This window comes from Petromyzon marinus, unplaced genomic scaffold (genome assembly GCF_048934315.1).
Source record: "Petromyzon marinus isolate PM22_M1 ecotype Great Lakes invasive population unplaced genomic scaffold, UKy_Petmar_22M1.pri1.0 PM_G_Scaffold_119, whole genome shotgun sequence".
Classification (NCBI taxonomy): Eukaryota; Metazoa; Chordata; class Hyperoartia; order Petromyzontiformes; family Petromyzontidae; genus Petromyzon; species Petromyzon marinus.
Window position 1 is genome coordinate 244,426 of NW_027422672.1, and position 20,049 is coordinate 264,474.

At 55.2% G+C, this 20,049-nt stretch overlaps 1 protein-coding gene across 1 annotated transcript; it reads right to left on the reverse strand.

The window, feature by feature from the left end:
• Nucleotides 1–312: 312 nt before the first annotated feature.
• Nucleotides 313–16,439, reverse strand: LOC142909401 (protocadherin Fat 1-like). The gene is made up of 9 exons (XM_076059717.1): nucleotides 15,185–16,439; nucleotides 14,801–14,925; nucleotides 14,437–14,668; nucleotides 12,852–12,913; nucleotides 11,003–11,329; nucleotides 10,560–10,781; nucleotides 4,063–4,359; nucleotides 1,284–1,494; nucleotides 313–589 (listed from the first exon to the last, which is right to left on the reverse strand). Exons 1-9 carry the CDS (start codon nucleotides 16,437–16,439, stop codon nucleotides 339–341), a joined length of 2,982 nt encoding a protein of 993 aa, XP_075915832.1. The 3' UTR covers nucleotides 313–338.
• Between the last annotated feature and the right edge of the window lie 3,610 nt (nucleotides 16,440–20,049).

The window sequence follows — 20,049 nt, forward strand, 5'->3', positions numbered from 1 at the left end:
CTCTGTGTTAGTCTACGGGTCTCTGTGTTAGTCTACGGGTCTCTGTGTGGTGAGTCTACGGGTCTCTGTGTTAGTCTACGGGTCTCTGTGTTAGTCTACGGGTCTCTGTGTTAGTCTACGGGTCTCTGTGTGGTGAGTCTACGGGTCTCTGTGTTAGTCTACGGGTCTCTGTGTGAGTCTACGGGTCTCTGTGTTAGTCTACGGGTCTCTGTGTTAGTCTACTGGTCTCTGTGTTAGTCTACGGGTCTCTGTGTTAGTCTACGGGTCTCTGTGTTAGCCTACAGGTCTCTGTGTTAGCCTACGGGTCTCTGTGTTAGTCTACGTGTCTCTGTGTTAGTCTACGGGTGTAAATCGACCACTCCGCCTCTGGAGGCGAATGTGGGTAGAGCGCCGTCCGAGGCGGCGTCCGCGGTAGCGGCGGCGACGACGACGACGACGTGGACGGTGATACTCGTGAAGCGGCACGGGCGCCCCCGGTCGGCCGCCCTCACCGTCAGCTCGTAGGCCTCCACCGCGGAGCCGTCCAGCTTCCTCGCCACAGAGACGACGCCCAGCGCGCCGTGGACGGCGAAGGAATTCCCCACGTTTCCTGCCGGGGGAATTCGCGAGTTCGCGTCGTCAAAAGCGAAGGGAACCGCCGAGGGCGAACGCCGCGGGTGGGAAGCCCCGGCGCCCGTCGGCCGCCGGCGATCCGAGCTGGACGGGGGAGAGACACGCGACGGAGCGTCGCCACGAAAAAAACGCGACACGGGAAATGTGCTCCAGTGCAGAAACTCCCTCCGCGTGGGGGGGAGTGGCGGTGGGAGTGGTGGGAGTGGTGGGAGCGGTGGGAGTGGTTGTGGTAGGAGTGGTGGGAGTGGAGGTGGGAGTGGTGGGAGTGGTGGGAGTGGTGGGAGCGGTGGGAGTGGTGGGAGTGGTGGGAGTGGGAGTGGTGGGAGTGGTGGGAGCGGTGGGAGTGGTGGGAGTGGTGGGAGTGGTGGGAGCGGTGGGAGTGGTGGGAGTGGTGGGAGTGGGAGTGGTGGGAGTGGTGGGAGTGGTGGGAGTGGTGGTGGGAGCGGTGGCGGTGGGAGCGGTGGGAGTGGTGGGAGTGGTGGGAGTGGGAGTGGTGGCGGTGGTGGGAGTGGTGGGAGCGGTGGGAGTGGTGGGAGTGGTGGGAGTGGTGGTGGGAGTAGTGGGAGTGGTGGGAGTGGTGAGAGTGGTGGGAGTGGTAGTGGGAGTGGTGGGAGCGGTGGGAGTGGTGGAAGTGGTGGTGGGAGCGGTGGGAGTGGTGGTGAGGCGGTCACCGTGGCTGATGCTGTATCTGACGTCGGCGTTGGGGCCTTCGTCGCGGTCCAGCGCCGTGACGCGCACCACGGCGGAGCCCATGGCCGCCGACTCGGCCACGCGGGCCTCGTAGGGGCCGCCGGTGAAGCGGGGCGCGTGGTCGTTGGCATCGTCGACGCTCACCGCCAGCGTGGCGTACGCTCGCCTCACGGGGATCCCGCCGTCCTGCACCTGTTTGTGCGAGAGAGTGAGAGAGTGAGAGAGACAGTGAGAGAGTGAGAGGGTGAGGGAGAGAGAGTGAGAGAGAGAGAGAGAGTGAGAGAGAGATAGAGAGAGAGAGTGAAAGTGAGACAGAGAGAGAGTGAGAGAGAGTGAAAGTGAGACAGAGAGAGAGTGAGAGAGAGTGAAAGTGAGACAGAGAGTGAGAAGAGAGTGAGAGAGAGATAGAGTGTGAAAGTGAGACAGAGAGAGAGTGAGTGAGAGAGAGTGAGATAGAGATAGAGAGTGAAAGTGAGACAGAGAGAGGGTGAGAGAGTGTGAAAGTGAGACAGAGAGAGAGTGAGTGAGAGAGAGTGAGAAAGTGAGAGAGAGTGAGATAGAGAGTGAGAGAGAGAGTGAGAGAGAGGTCCGAGCGGAGAGATCGCTCGCCACGAACGCCCCCTGACAGGAGGAGACCGTCCGCGGTGAGTCACGTCGTGCTGGTCGCGTGCGACGTGACCGGCGCTGCGGTGCCGTCAAACTGCGACACCGGCACCTGACACGGCCAATCACCAAGGTTTGTCGTCACCGAAACAAAACGTGGCCATCGGTTACGCGGTTTGTTTACGTGACAAACTACACGACACAATACTATACACTACACTGTACACTACTATACTGTACACTACACTACACACTACTATACACTACACTACTATACACTACACTGTACACTACTATACACTACACACTACTATACACTACACTATACACTACACTGTACACTACTATACACTACACTATACACTACACTGTACACTACTATACACTACACTATACACTACACTATAGACTACTATACACTACTATACACTACACTATACACTACACTATACTACTATACACCACACTATACACTACTATACACTACACACTACACTATAGACTACTATACACTACTATACACTATACACTACTATACACTACACTACTATACACTACACTAAACTATACACTACACTATACACAACACTATACACTACACTATACACTACTATACACTACACTAATATACACTACACTATACACTGCACTATACACTACTATACACTACACTGTACACTACTATACAGTACACTATACACTACTGTACACTATACTACTATACACTACACTACACACTACTATACACTACACTACTATACAGTACACTATACAATACTGTACACTACACTACTATACACTACACTGTACACTACTATACAGTACACTATACACTACTATACATTACACTACTATACACTACTATACACTACACTGTACACTACACTATACACTACTATACGGTACATTATACACTACTATACACTACACTATACACTACACAACTATACAATACACTATACTATAGACTACTATACACTACACTATACACTACTATACAATACACTATACACTACACTATACACTACACTATACACTACTATACACTACACTATAGACTACTATACACTACACTATACAGTACACTATACAGTACACTATACACTACACTACTATACACTACACTATACACTACATTATACACTAGCCTATACACTACTATACACTATACTATACACTACTATACAGTACGCTAAACACTACGATACAGGACACTATACACTACACTATACACTACTATACACTACACTATAGACTACACTACACATTACTATACACTACACTATACACTACACTACACACTACTATACACTACACTATACACTACACTATAGACTACACTATACACTACTATACACTACACACTACTATACACTACACTATACACTACACTACACATTACTATACGGTACACTATATACTACTACACAGTACGCTAAACACTACTATACAGGACACTATGGTCACCACGCAAGACAGCGGTCACGGCATCGTTGTCATCGTCGTCATCATCGTCGTCATCAGCACCTTCGATTTGCACGGTCGGCACACACACGTACACACACATGTACACACACACGTACACACACACACGTACACACACACGTACACACACACGTACACACACATATGTACACACACACACGCACACACACACGTACACACACACGTACAACACAACACATGTACACACGCACACACACACGTACACACACGTACACACACACACGTACACACACACACGTACACACACACACACGTACACACACATACACACACACACGTACACACACACACGTACACACACGTACACACACGCACACACACACGTACACACACGCACACACACACGTACACACACACTCACTCACACACACTCACTCACACAAAGATAAAGATCCCCTGTATAGCCTTAACAGACTGTAGGGGCAAGTGCTGTTAGCGAGCACCTATGAAGGCCGGAACGGTACACGAGGGGGTGGGTGGCCAGCACCACGCCCGACCGCCTTAGTCTCCCTAGTGGCGATGTTAACACCTCACTCTCACACACGTACACACACACGTACACACCTCACTCTCACACAAGTACACACACACGTACACATGTAAACACGTACACACGTACACACACGTGCACCTGGCGTGGCGCCCTCTCACCATGACGGTGAGCAGGTGGCTCCGCTTGGCCTCTCGGTCCAGCCTCTCGGCGGCGGTGACCTCGCCGGTGACGGGGTCCACGCGGAACAGACGCAGGCTCTCCGCGGCGTCGCCGCCGCCTAAGCCGACGAGGGAGAAGGAGAGCCGGGCGGCGACGGCGCCGGCATCGGCGTCCGTCGCCTCCAGCCGCAGGATCCCGGCGGCGGCAGGAGGAGTCTCCTCGGCCACGGTCGCCTCGTAGAGGTCACGGGAGAAGCGGGGCCGGTGGTCGTTCACGTCCAGTACCGTCACCTCCACCTGGCGGGGGGGTGGGTGGTGAGGGTAGTGGGGGTGAGTAATGTGGTGATGCGGGTGGTAAAACAACCCACTACCTCCTCGTGGTGCCGGACGGGCAACGCTGTCGTGGACGATGCACACACAGACACACACACAGACACACACAGACACACAACAACAACCGCCATTCGCCACTAAGTGGCGGTGACGTCACCACGACGCTTGTGCCAGGCTATGTGCACCCTGAGGCCACGTGAAGTGTCGAACGCCCGCTGGCAGGAGGTCACGGGGCAGACCCAGGTGCCACGGGTCGACTGACTGAGATGACTGGCTGATGCACCACCTGTGCCCCCTACTGTGCCAACCTGCTGTGCTTTAGCCACCCGGCGCTCCGCTCGTTGTTGTGAGCGTCGCTCCTCCGCCCTCCGTTGTTGTTGGAGGGCGACTGCCTCCAACTGCCCAGTAGCATCCTTCACGAGCCTCCTCCACAGAGGCCGATCTTGACACCGCTGGTACCAGTCATCGGCAAGTCCACTCAGCTCCACGTCCTCCTGTACCACATCACTCCATCTCTTCTCTAGCCCGTGCCGCGCCCGCTTAGCCCCCTCAATCCGGCCAAACAAAAGCTGTTTCGGCATGCGGTGGCTGGGCATGCGGGCTACATGACCCAGCCATCGCAGCCTTGCCTGCCGGAGGAGCTCACCGATGGGACCCTGCCCAGATCTTTCAAGGATTTGTGAGCTCCTCACACAATCCAGTCTGGTTAAACCCAGGATGGATCGTAGGCAGGCCAGCCTAAATGTTTCTAACCGGCGAAGATGTTCCATTAGGGGGGTCCACGTTTCGCAAGCGTAGAGAAGGGAGGGAATGACCGTGGCCGAGAAGACCTGAAGCTTAGTGCGGAGCGACAGACCAGGTAGCTTCCACACAGCGTTACACAACCGATGAAAAGATATTGCCGCTTGACTGATTCGGAGTGAGACCTCTGCTGTTAAACTGGAGCCAGTCCTAAGCACACTGCCCAGGTATGGGAAACTCTCCACTCTCTCCACAACTGCCCCATCACCGATTGGGAGTTGTGGGGGTGGAGTGTCCGATGGTACAAAATACCCAGGCAGGTGCTTAGTTTTGGTGGGGCTGATGGTAAGGCCCCACCTCTTAGTGGCACGCTCCAGTCTCAGCAGCAGCGTCTCCAACTCCTCCTCTGACTGAGCAGCTATTACCAAATCATCAGCATACATAACGTGGTTGAGCAATAGGGAGCCATCCCTTGACCGCACCCGGGCATCGATTAGCCTCCCATTATATCTGTACCATATGGAGATTCCCCTGGTACAGCTATTGAAGGCATCACGGACTACGTGGTCAAAATAGATGTTAAATAATGTTGGAGCCAGAGGACATCCCTGTCGCACCCCAAGGTGTACAGGGAATGGCTCTGACTCCCGGCCACGTAGTTTTACCCGGGCCCGCTCACCATCATGAAGGTCCTTAATGATCGTGAGCAGATGGTCAGGTACTCCAAAAGCACGAAGAACGACCCAGAGCCCAGGCCTACTGATGGTATCATAGGCCTTGACCAGGTCAATAAAGCAGAGATGTAGGTCTTGTTGGAATTCCCTACACCTCTGCTGTAGCAGACGGACAGAAAATATGGCATCTGTGCAGGACCGCCCTATCCTGAAACCGCATTGGGGCTCCGCAAGCCTCTCCTCAGCGTGCCTGGCAAGGCGATGCTGAATAATCCTTGCCAGGACCTTTCCCGGCACACTGAGGAGTGAGATGCCCCTGTAGTTGTTACAGTCTGTGCGGTCCCCCTTCTTAAAAAGGGGGACCACCAGGGCATCCTTCCAATCCTGCGGAACCCGTCCAGTGGTCCAGACTGTTGTTATGATGTCATATAGGGCAGTCTGTGCACAAACGCCACCCTCCCTCAGCATTTCGCTTGGGAGATCATCTCTGCCCGCTGCCTTTCCTGGTCTCAGACTCCGGATCACCTGCAATACTTCCTCAGCAGATGGCACCTCAGCCAGCCACTCACAGGGGGTGACTTCTTCCAATATTTGAGGCACCGCAGCCTCAGCAGGGTCATCCTCACTTTGTGCCACGATGTTTTCCTGGCTGAGGGATTTTCCCTCCCCCAGGACCTCACAGAAATGCTCAGCAAATCTGCGAACCTGTTCCTGGGGGTCGGAGATTGGATCACCGTTTTTTCCCCTAATGATGGTAATAGGTGTGGCGCTACAGGTTACTTTTTTGATGGAGTTAAATAGAGATTTGTGATCACGGGCCACTGAGGCAGACTCCATCTCCTCTGCAACCCGCGACCACCACCCATCCTTGCAGCGCCTCACGGCTCTCCGAACCTCCGAGCGAAGGCTGCGGTAAGCCTCCTCATTCTCTGACGTGGGATTCTGTAGCCGATGACAGTGGGCCTGTCGCTTTTTCTCAACCATCCTGAACACCTCCTCTGTCAGCCAGGGTCTCTGGGGAGGTCTGGACCGTGTACCCAAAGCAGCCATTGCAGCTGCATGAGTCACAGTTCTAAACCTCGCCCATTTACCCTCGACATCAGGAGGAGTCGGGGACGATGCCAATCCCAGCCGCAAGCGATGATGAAATTCTCGCTTGCAACTTTCATCAGATAACTGAGACCAGGCCACTTTAGGTTGGAATGGGGTCCTGGGTGTACACCCACCACCGGAGTGGAAGAATGGCAGGCACATCTTACAGATGACTAGTCGATGGTCAGAGGGCAGATCAGCTCCACGGTAGGTCCTGGTGTCAAGGACATGTGCTCGCATTCGCTGGTCCGTCACTATGTAGTCCAGCAGATGTTCTTGCTTGGACCCGGCATGCATCCATGATGTTGTGTGGATGCGCCGATGCCGGAACAGCGTGTTGGTAATTACAAGCCCATGGGCTGCACAAAAATCTAGCAGCCTCCTACCGTTGTTATTGAGCTGATCTGGCCCATGCCCTCCAATCACTCCAGACCAGGTGCCAGTATCATGACCAACTCGGGCATTGAAGTCACCCAACATGATGACTCTATCCCGAGAGGCCACTTTAGCCAGCACCTGTGACAGGAGGTCATAGAAGGCATCTGACTCATCGGCTTTGCCTGCATCCCTCCACGGATGTTCATCTTCGGTGGGGGCATAAGTAACCACGACCACCATTCCTCGCCTCCGGTTGATGGGAAGGCGAGCCCAAAGTAGCCTGGGGCTTACAGCTTCCCACACCTCACCGCCACGCTCCCACGCCCCCTTCATTCTTTTGTTCAAAAGAAGACCCACACCCTGTTGTTTGGCAGTCTGCTGCCCCGAGTAGAGGACTGTCCACCCCTCATGGTGGCAGGAGCCAGAGCCGGTCCACCGGACCTCCTGAATGCCGCATAGATCCAGGCGATACCGGTCCAGCTCCCAACAGAGGAGTGGCAGCCTCTCTTCTGCAGTGAGCGTTCGAACATTCCACGTGGCCACCCGTAGTGGCTTTTCGTTGTTTCTGGAGTAGCCCCGAGGGTAGGTATTCAATCTCCTGGCTCCGCCAATTGGGGTTTGGCCAGGAGACGTCATAGACGCCTGGCCCCCCGGGGCCTCCGGCACAAGCTTATTAGTTACATATTTCAGTTTAATTCGTGGTTTCGTGGTAATTCATTGAAGGTGGAGGGGTTACCAGCCCCTCGCACCCGTCCAGAGCCCCCGTTTAGCCCCTGTGGTGGACACATATGCCATGAGGGGAGGAGCCAATCAAAATTGGATCTCCCCCCACAGCACTGTCCACGACAGAGTTGCCCGTCCGGCACCGCGAGGAGGTAGGGGGTTGTTTTGCCGGACAGACACACACACAGACACACACACAGACACACACAGACACACACACACATTCACACACACACACAGACACAGACACACACAGACACACACACAGACACACACACAGACACAGACACAGACACACACACAGACACACAAACACACACACAGACACACAGACACACACACAGACACACAGACACACACACAGACACACAGACACACACAGACACACACACAGACACACACACAGACACACACACAAAGACAAAGATCCCCCATATAGCCTTAACAGACTGTAGGGGCAAGTGCTGTTAGCGAGCACCTATGAAGGCCGGAACGGTACACGAGGGGGTGGGTGGCCAGCACCACGCCCGACCGCCTTTGTCTCCCTAGTGGCAATGTTTACACACCGCACCAGGTACTCATTTGAGGCTGAGTCGACCTAGGGGAGGCCCGGGACCGGTTCAGATAATCGTCACTGGTGTTGGCCGTGAGCGGGAATCGAACCCGGGTCGCCAGGTTCATAGCGCAGCGCGCTAACCGCTACACTATCGCTCCCCACACAGACACACACACAGACACCATCCACATGATGTCACCATGAACACAACACGTGGGTTGGGGTGTGGCGTGTATTGTGTGTGTGGTGTGTGTGTGGTGTGTGTGTGGTGTGTGTGTGGTGTGTGTGTGGTGTGTGTGGTGGTGTGTGTGGTGTGTGTATGATGTGTGTGGTGTGTGTGTGTGGTGTGTGTGTGTGGTGTGTGTGGTGTGTGTGATGTGTGTGGTGTGTGGTGTGTGGTGTGTGTTCTGTGTGTGTGGTGTGTGTGTGTGTGTGTGGTGTGTGTGTAGTGTGTGTGTGGTGTGTGTGGTGTGTGTGTGTGGTGCGTATGGTGTGTGTGGTGTGGTGTGTGTGGTGTGTGTGATGTGTGTGTGTTACTGTGTGTGTGACTGTGTGTGTGGTGTGTGTGGTGTGTGTGTGGTGTGTGTGTGTGGTGTGTGTGGTGTGTGTGTGGTGTGTGTGGTGTGTGTGGTGTGTGGTGTGTGTGGTGTGTGTGGTGTGTGGTGTGTGTGGTGTGTGTGGTGTGTGTGTGTGGTGTGTGTGTGTGGTGTGTGTGTAGTGTGTGTGGTGTGTGTGTGTGTGGTGTGTGTCGTGTATGTGTGTGGTGTGTGTGGTGTGTGTGTGTGTGGTGTGTGTGTGGTGTGTGTGGTGTGTGTGTGGGTGTGTGTGTGGTGCGTGTGTGTGGTGTGTGTGTGTGGTGTGTGTGTGGTGCGTGTGGTGTGTGTGTGTGGTGTGTGTGGTGTATGTGTGGTGTGTGTGTGGTGTGTGTTGTGTGTGGTGTGTGTGTGGTGTGTGGTGTGTGTGGTGTGTGTGGTGTGTGTGGTCTGTGTGGTGTGTGTGGTGTGTGGTGTGTGTGGTGTGTGTGGTGTATGTGTGTGGGGTGTGTGGTGTGTGTGTGTGGTGTGTGTGTGGTGTGTGGTGTGTGTGTATGGTGTGTGTGGTGTGTGTGGTGTGTGTGTGGTGTGTGTGGTGTGTGCGGTGTGTGTGGTGTGTGTGGTGTGTGTGGTGTATATGTGTGTGTGTGTGGTGAGTGTGTGGTGTGTGTGTGGTGTGTGTGTGTGGTGTGTGTGGTGTGTGTGTGTGGTGTGTGTGTGGTGTGTGTGGTGTGTGTGGTGTATGTGTGTGTGTGTGGTGTGTGTGTGGTGTGTGTGGTGTGTGTGTGGTGTGTGTGTGGTGTGTGTGGTGTATGTGGTGTGTGTGTGGTGTGTGTGGTGTGTGTGGTGTGTGTGGTGTATGTGTGTGTGTGGTGTGTGTGGTGTGTATGTGGTGTGTGTGGTGTGTGTGTGGTGTGTGTGTGGTGTGTGTGGTGTGTGTGGTGTGTGTGTGGTGTGTGTGGTGTGTGGTGTGTGTGGTGTGTGGTGTGTGTGGTGTGTGTGTGGTGTGTGTGGTGTGTGTGTGGTGTGTGTGGTGTGTGTGGTGTATGTGTGTGTGTGGAGTGTGTGGTGAGTGTGTGGTGTGTGTGTGGTGTGTGTGGTGTGTGTGGTGTATGTGTGTGTGTGGAGTGTGTGGTGAGTGTGTGGTGTGTGTGTGGTGTGTGTGGTGTGTGGTGTGTGTGGTGTGTGTGGTGTGTGTGTGGTGTGTGTGGTGTGTGTGGTGTATGTGTGTGTGTGGAGTGTGTGGTGAGTGTGTGGTGTGTATGTGGTGTGTGTGGTGTGTGGTGTGTGTGGTGTGTGTGGTGTGTGTGTGGTGTGTGTGGTGTGTGTGGTGTATGTGTGTGTGTGGAGTGTGTGGTGAGTGTGTGGTGTGTATGTGGTGTGTGTCGTGTGTGTGGTGTGTGTGTGGTGAGTGTGTGGTGTGTGTGGTGTGTGTGTGGTGTGTGTGTGTGGTGTGTGTGGTGGCACCACGTGACCTGTGATGCTGAACCACAGGAGGCTCCCCCACGTGCTCTCCGTGGGCAGCACGATCACCACCATGCCCACGGCGGCCGTCTCCGCCACGGTGACCGCGTGCTGCCTCAGGGCGAAGGCCGCGGGCGTCTTGGGTGGCCGTGGAGCGGCGATCCACTCCACGTGGAGCGTGGCCGTCGACGACTTGGGCGGTCGCCCCCCGTCCGTGGCGTGGACCTGCGGGGCCGGCGACGCCGACATCGGCGAGTTCCGTTTCAGCGGTCGAATCGTCGCGGCGATAAGAGGCGAGGCGGGGGGGGGGGGGTCCTTGCGTCGAGTCGGGGTTACCTCGTCATGTGTGTCTGCGTGAGGAGGGAGAGGAGGAGGGAGAGGAGGAGGGAGAGGGGGAGTAGGGAGAGCAGGAGAGGAGGAGGTAGCATGTGGAGTGTGCCCAGCACCGTGATTGAGTTGGATGTCCCCGCAGGCTGCCGCCTGCTCTGGCTGTAGACGATTCCTCGCGCGCGGTCGATGGCAAAGTCTCCAACGTCGTGCCCCCCGCTGATGACGTAACGCAGATCCGCGTTGATGCCCCGGTCGGCGTCGGCGGCGTAGACACGGGCGACGGGCACCGCCGGGCCCGGGGTCGGCGCCGCCGCCGCCGCGACGACTTTGACTCGCGTGAGGTTCCTGGGGAAGCGCGGGGCGTTGTCGTTCTCGTCGGAGACGCTCAGCGTCACCGCCACCCTCGCTTCACGCGGGGGGACGCCGCCGTCCACGATGGACACCTGGCGCCGGCCGGCGGGAAGCACACACAGACACGCACAGACACGCACAGACACGCACGCACAGACACACACGCACAAACACACACAGACACGCACAGACACACACAGACACACACAGACACGCACAGACACACACAGACACGCACGCACAGACACACACACACAGACACACACAGACACACACAGACACACACAGACACGCACAGACACACACTGACACGCACAGACACGCACAGACACGCACAGACACGCACGCACAGACACACACGCACAAACACACACAGACACGCACAGACACACACAGACACACACAGACACGCACAGACACACACAGACACGCACGCACAGACACACACACACAGACACACACAGACACACACAGACACACACAGACACGCACAGACACACACTGACACGCACAGACACGCACAGACATGCACAGACACGCATGCACAGACACACACGCACAGACACACACAGACACGCACAGACACGCAAGCACAGACACACACAGACACGCACAGACACGCACGCACAGACACGCACATACAGACACGCACGCACAACAACAACCGCCATTCGGCCACTAAGTGGCAGTGATGTCACCATGACGCTTGTGCCAGGCTAGGTGCACGTTGAAGCCACGTGAAGTATCGAACGCCCGCTGGCCGGAGGTCACGGGGCAGACCCAGGTGCCACGGGTCGACTGAGATGACTGGCTGATGCACCAACTGTGTCCCCTACTGTACCACCACTACCACCACTACTACCACCACCACCACTACCACTACTACCACCACCATTATCACTACCACTACAACTACCACCACCACAACTACCACCACCACAGCCACTACTACCACTACCACCACCACCACCATCACTCCACCACCACCACCATCCCTACCACCACTACTACCACTACCACCACCACCACTACCATCATCATCACTACTACTACCACCACTACTACCACTACCACCACCCACCACTACCATCACCACTACTACTACCACCACCACAACTTCCACCACTACCAGCACAACTTCCACCACCACTACTACCACTACCACCACCATCACTACCACCACTACCAATGCCACCACCAACACGACTACCACCACCATTACTACTACCATTATCATCACCACCACCAATAGCACCAGCACTACTACCACCATCACCACTACTACCACCACCACCATCACTCCACCACTACCACTACTACCACCACCACTACTACCAGCATCACTACCACCACCGCCACTATTTCCACCACTACCACCACAACTTCCACCACCACTACTACCACTACCACCACCATCACGAACACCGCTACCAACACCACCACGACTACCACTAACACCACCACTACTACAACTACCACCACTACTACCACTACCATTATCACTACCACCACCACTACTACTACAACCACCACTACCACCACCACTACCACCAACACCACCACCACCACAACTACCACCCCCACCACAACCACCACCCTCACGGTGACTCTTACCTCCAGCTCGTGCTCCGCCTGCCTCTCTCTGTCCAGCGGCCTGCTGGTGGTGTGGATGACGCCTGTGACGAGTCGTTCACCAGAGGTGAACCACAACCCTCCCACGCCGGCCGGCACACGCACACGGTGGGGTGGGGGGCGTCAACGTGGAGACGTGGTGGGGGGGGTAGCTCGTCAGTTGACAACTTAAAGACGACATCACCACGTGATGTCAGGCTATGTTGGGTCACATCGTGCCAAATGGAAATGCGTCGATAGTAAATGTTGTTGGATTTGCTCTCTATACACTACAATACACTACAATACACGCTATACACTACGCTACACACTGCTATACACTACACTATACACTACTATACACTACACTATACACTACTATACATTACACTATACACTACAATACACTACTATACACTACAATATACACTACACTATACACTACGCTAAGCACTATTATACACTATACAATACACTCTACACTACTATACACTACACTATACACTTATAACTACGCGCTGTTGCGTAACCTGCATTGCCACCAGGGCAGTACAGCATTACCCCTGGGTACAACGGTTGGGGTCAGTCGAGGTGAAACAAATCGTGGCCAGGGTTTGGTACGAACCAATCAGACGGTTCCACGTGGGAATGTATGATTGGTTCTACCTGGCCACGAAGGAGTATAAGACGGGTGACCCAACGGACCTTGGGGAGTTCTCTCCCTGCACGAAGACAGAAGACTGGGCTGAAGCCTAGCTAGGACCCTGGACCAGCCTTCCAGCCCTTCTAAGGGCTAAGGCTCGGCAAACCCAGTGGTCAGGACCCACCGGGCCAGCGGTGGGTCAGATAGCCTCCCCTAGGTCCTAGCCGGAGGACTAGGATAGCGGTAGACGTGTGAGTCCCGCCAAGTCCGGAGGTTGTACCTCCTTAGGTATCAAGGAGGTTAGCGGTAGACGTGTGAGTCCCGCCAGGTCCGGAGGCTGTACCTCCCTAGGGTATCGGGTGAGGGGACCGAATATCCCTTTGTGTGTGTTAAGCGTTGTATAAGGAAATAATACAATAAACAGAGTGTGCCTCCTAAAGAAGTCTGCTCGTCCTTACAACACTAAACTACAATACACTACAATACACTATACACTACGCTATACACTACGCTATATACTATACACTGCACTATACACTACACGCTATACACTACTATACACTACGCTACACACAACACAACACACTACGCTACACACAACACAACACACTACACTACACACAACACTACACTATACACTACACTATATACTACACTGCTACACACTACACTATACACTACTATACACTACACTATACACTACACTATACACTACGCTACACACTGCTATACGCTACACACAACACTGTACACTACACTATACATTACTATACACTACACTACTATACACTATACTATACACTACACTATACACTACGCTATACACTATACACTACACTATACACTACGCTGCAAACTGCTATACGCTACACACAACACTGCACACTACACTATCGTTGTAAATGTTGTGGATTTGCTCTCCACCCCCAGCACCACCGCCCCCACCTGTGCTGGTGTTTATGTTGAAGAATCCCTGCGGGTCTCCGCAGACGATGTTGAACGTGAGGCCCCTGCCCCGCGCCTCCCCGGCGGTGTCGGCGGCGGTGTTGGCGGCGGCGTCGGCGTTGTCCGGGTCCCAGGCGTCAACTTGCGCTGCCGCGACGCCCCCTGGGGAGTTCTCCGCCACCTCGGCCCGGTACCACGGACGCGACGCCCGTGGGGGGTTGTCGTTCACGTCCTGGGGGGGGGCGGCGGGACGGGGGCAGGAGAGACGCACGGCATTCGCATCGTGTCGTTTTAAAACGCAGCGGTGCAAACGCACGCACTCACACGTGCGTGCGTGCGCGCGAGTGCGCACGGGTTCCCGTACCTGCACCTCCACGTAGACGTGCAGCGTGGCGAAGCGAGGGACGAGTCCGCGATCCGTAGCGCGCACCGCGAGCCAGTAGCTGCTCGCCGTCTCGCGATCCAGCGGCCGCGCCGTGACGATCGCCCCTGCCGGCGCGGGACACGGCGTCATTAGCCGCGAGGGTTTTTAGTTTTTTTAGTTTATTTATTTTGGTTATAGCCCTGTGAGCCATTCGGCGCTTGAATCGGGTGCAACCACAACAAACAAACAAAAACACGAACAAGAAAAACATCTTACAGTGACTATGTGTGACTGTGCAGGATGAGGGGGGGAGGGAGGAGGGAGGTAGCGGTGGTAGCTGTAGTAGTGGTGGTTGTAGTGATAGCAGTAGTGGGTGTGGTCTACCGGTCTCCGGATGAACGCTGAAGACCCCCAGGTCGGACCCGTCCACGAGGGAGTACCGCACCTCCCCGTCGATCCCCCGGTCTTCGTCCGCGGCAGCGACGGTGACGACGACGGCCCCCACGGGGGCGTCCTCCCGCACGGCGGCGGCCGCCGCGAACTCCGTGAACCGCGGGGCGTGGCGGTTCTCGTCCACGTCCGCCACCTCCACCGTCGCCCGGCAGACCGCCGGCGGCGGCCCCCCGGGGTCGCCGTCGCGCGCGGCCACCGTCAGGTCGTAGCGGCGTCGCCTCTCGAAGTCGAGCGGCCGCGCCAGACGCAGGGCCCCGCTCGTCTCGTGCACCGCGAACGTGACGCCGTCCTCGTCCTCGCCCCGCAGGGAGTAGCGCGCCTCCCCGGCGGGGCCGCCAGCGTCGAGCCAGCCGAGGACGGCCCCCACCGGGACGTCCTCGGGCACGCGGAGGCGGAGGGGGGCCGGCCCGCACGCGGGCGCGCGGGTCGCGGCGACGGCGACGCGCGGGGCGTGGGCGTTCGCCCGGCTCACGTTCACTACGACGCGCGCCGAGCCGCTCAGCCCACCGCCGTCGACGGCCGTCACCTTGAACTCGTGCGGCCCCGCGTCGCCGGGCTCCGTCAGCCTCCTGGCGAGCATCACCTCGCCGCTCGCCGGGTGCACGGCGAAGGCGTCCGAGCGCTGCTCCAGGGCGTAACTGAAGCGCCCGTTGGGGCCCTCGTCGGCGTCCGTGGCGGCGACGCGTAGGACCGCGGCGCCCGCCGGCGCGTCGTCGGCGACGCCGGCGGAGTACGACGACGCCGAGAACAGCGGACTCAGGTCGTTGCGGTCCAGCACGTGGATGAAGACCTCGGCGGACGCCGCCCCGCGGCCGTTCTCGGAGAACGCTTTGACCCCCAGCGTGTAGCCGTGGCGCTCCTCGCGGTCCAATGGCACGCCCCTCGTGCGGACGCGCAGGAACCAAAAGTCGCCCACGACGAGCCCCTCCGCCTCGAACGCGGCCTCCTCGTCCCCGGACACGACGGCGTACCGGGCCCCGGGGGCCGAGCGGCCGACGTGGATCCCCATCTTCTCGTGGCTCTCCACGTACGTGGCGGGCGCGGAGTTCTCGTAGACGGTGGCGTGGTAGGACGGCCTGGTGAAGCGCAGGGGCGACCCTGGCGGGCCGCGTTGCCCGGCGAGGCATCTCACGCACAGCGGCAGCAGCAGCAGGAGCAGCGGCAGCGGGAGGAGCGCCGAGGCCATCGTGTCGGGCGTCGGGCCCTGCGCCTGAGAGCCGCCGACGACACGGAGCCGCGGTCGGAGAGGCGGGCGCCGTCAAAGTCTCCGGGTTCGTTGGGCGCTCCCGATGGGGTGTCGGTCCTCCTCCTCCTCTAACGTGTCAGATCGAGACCAAACACAAACCAAACAATTTTTCTTTTTGCCAGGCAAGGCGCCCCGCTGAGTTACCGGGTAGCGCTTTTTCAGAAGCGACCTGGCCATCGTAAACGATAGCTCGACAATGTGGCTCATCAGCATCGTCGTCATCATCATCATCACGTGGACATTTACAATTACAGCAGCAGACAAATACTCAAAAGGGACGTTTCTACAACCACCGCCATTCGCCACTAAGTGGCGGTGGCATCACCACGACGCTTGTGCCAGGCCATGTGCACGTTGAGGCCACGTGAAGTGGCGAACGCCCGCGGGCAGGAGGTCACGGGGCAGACCCAGGTGCCACGGGTCGACTGACTGAGATGACTGGATGATGCACCACCTGTGCCCCCTACTGTGCCAACCTGCTGTGCTTTAGCCACCCGGCGCTCCGCTCGTTGTTGTGAGCGTCGCTCCTCCGCCCTCCGTTGTTGTTGGAGGGCGACTGCCTCCAACTGCCAAGTAGCATCCTTCACGAGCCTCCTCCACAGAGGCCCATCTTGACACCGCTGGTACCAGTCATCGGCATGTCCACTCAGCTCCACATCCTTCTGTACCACGTCACTCCATCTCTTCTCTAGCCTGTGCCGCGCCCGTTTAGCCCCCTCGATCAGGCTGAACAAAAGCTGTTTAGGTATGCGGTGACTGGACATGTGGGCTACATGACCCAGCCAACGCAGCCTTGCCTGCCGGAGCTCACCGATGGGACTTTGTCCAAATCTTTCAAGGATTTGTAAGCTCCTTACAGAATTCAGCTTGGCTAAACCAGCATAAATTTTTCCAACCGGTGAAGATGCTCCATTAAGGGAGTTAACGTTTCGCAAGCGTAAAGAAGGGAGGGAATGACCGTGGCCGAAAATACCTGAAGCTTCGTGAGGAGCGACAGACCAGGTAGCTTCCACACAGCGTTACGCAAACGATGAAAAGATATTGCCGCTCGACTGATTCGGAGACATCTGCTGTCAAACGGGAGCCGGTCATGAGCACACTGCCCAGGTACACAACTGCCCCATTACCTCCTTCTGTTCGCCCCCTTATTGGTTACTCACAATACTCCTCTACACTACTGTAGAGCCAGACACTACTGTAGACTCACTACGTACTAACTTGATTAGGCGCTGTCGTGACTGCAGGAATTACTCTTTGGTTTTTTTCAGTAAAGTCACGTAGAAATAATAAAAAAAAATAATAAATAAAATTATATAATAGCATATGACGTTTCGATCGCAACACAAGCAATCATCATCAGGTATAGGAAACATAACAGCAGACAGACCTTAAGTAGGGAGAATTAACACAGATATACCAAGGGATACAGAGAGACGGAACATCACACTAAATCAAACAGGGTTTAGCAAAATTTGGAAACTATATAAAGCAACACAAACGGGCGGTTAAAACACAATTAACGCAATTTAATTAACCGCCCGTTTGTGTTGCTTTATATAGTTTCCAAATTTTGCTAAACCCTGTTTGATTTAGTGTGATGTTCCGTCTCTCTGTATCCCTTGGTATATCTGTGTTAATTCTCCCTACTTAAGGTCTGTCTGCGGTTATGTTTCCTCTACCTGATGATGATTGCTTGTGTTGCGATCGAAACGTCGCATGCTATTATATAATTTTATTTTTTATTATTTCTACGTGACTTTATCGAAAAAAACAAAGATTCACTACATACTACCCACCTGTATGTAGGGTGTGTAGGTATCTATGCCAACACAGGGATGTGTCCCCCCACCCCAATATATATTACAATTACGGCCTTGCCACACACTACACATTCTTATAATTTCGAGACCACACACTACACATAAAAAAGACCACACACTACATCTATATATAAAAGGCAAAGTTGTGATTGTGTGTCTGTTCAAAATTTTAGCGTACTTCCCGACATGCAACAAACTTTAAATTTGCCACGTGGGTACTTTCCAGACTGTACACCGTGCAAACTTTATACAAATACACTTTTGTTTCTTTGGGGGGTGGGTGGGGGCACAATAATGCATTTAGAGTTTGCATGGCAAGTGAGCTGTGACGTCACATGTGCGTTGTGGTTCGAGCAGCCGGCGACCCGGGTTCGATTCCCGCCCACGGCCACCACCGGTGACGATTATCTGAACCGGTCCTGGGCCTCCCCTAGGTCGACTCAGCCTCAAATGTGTTACCCGGTGCTGTGTGTAGTAAACATCGCTAGCACTGGGGAGACAAAAGGCGGCCGGGTGCGGTGCTGGCCACCCACCCCCTTGTGTGCCACAGTGCCGGCGGCCTTCATAGCTGCTGCTGCTGCTCGCTAGCAGCACTTGCCCCTACAGTCTCACAGGCTACACGGGGGATCTTTGTCTTTATCCTTTGTGTGTTGGGGGGGGGGTGGCAGTGACTGCGTAGCGCTACGCTGCGCTACGAACCCGGCGACCCGAGTTCCATTCCCGCTCACGGCCACCGCCGGTGAAGATTATTTGAACCGGTCCTGGGCCTCCCCTAGGTCGACTCAGCCTCAAACGAGTAACTGCTGTGTGGTGTGTGAACATCGCTAGCACTGGGGAGACAAAGGCGGCCGGGCGTGGTGAATCCAAGTCCCGGGCGAAGCCAGGCAGTAGCAGCTAGTTGTCTGTATATATAATAAAAGGGAAATGTGTGGATGTGTGTCTGTTCGAGATGTTTAGCATGCTTCCCAACATGCTATAAAAAAATAAAATTTGGCACGTGGGTAGCTCCCACATTCTAGATTTGAAGCTTTCGTGACTGCAAGGATCCATACTCTTTGGTTCTATTCGGTAAAGTCACGTAGGTAAAAAAATAAAATAACATAAATCACGACGTTTCGGCCACAACACCTGATGAAGGCCACTTGTGCTGTGGCCGAAACGTCGTGAATTTTATTTTTTTACCTATGTGACTTTACCGAATAGAACCAAAGAGTATGGCTCCCATATTGTACACAATGTCAAACGTATAAAAATAAGACTTTTTGTATATTGGTCTGCAAGGCTGAACCCCTACCACGTGGCGTGCTCCACGTGGCGTGCTCCACGCGGCGTGCTCCACGCGGCGTGCTCCACCTCGACAGCTGTGAGCAGCGTGCGAGAGTTCAGGTGGCGTACGCCTCGCTCCTGGCCCATTAAGCCACTTGGCCTTCTTCTCCCGAGTTGCAATACTTGACATGGCACGCGCCACCTCTCAAAGTTTTCGCTCTTTCGCGGATATCACCCAACTTCCTGGGACTCGTGAACCGATATAACAGCCTTCAGAGCGGCATTGAAAATCAGACAAATATCTTGTTGGATTCCGTTAGTGTTTTATAAGAGCAGGCCCCGTACTTACGAGGCCTAGGGAGCCATTTCATTGTCACGCAATTTGTGGAGGGGTTAAATTTCGATTTAAAGCTTTCGTGACTGTAAGGATTCATCTTCTTTGGTTCTTTCGGTAAAGTCACCAC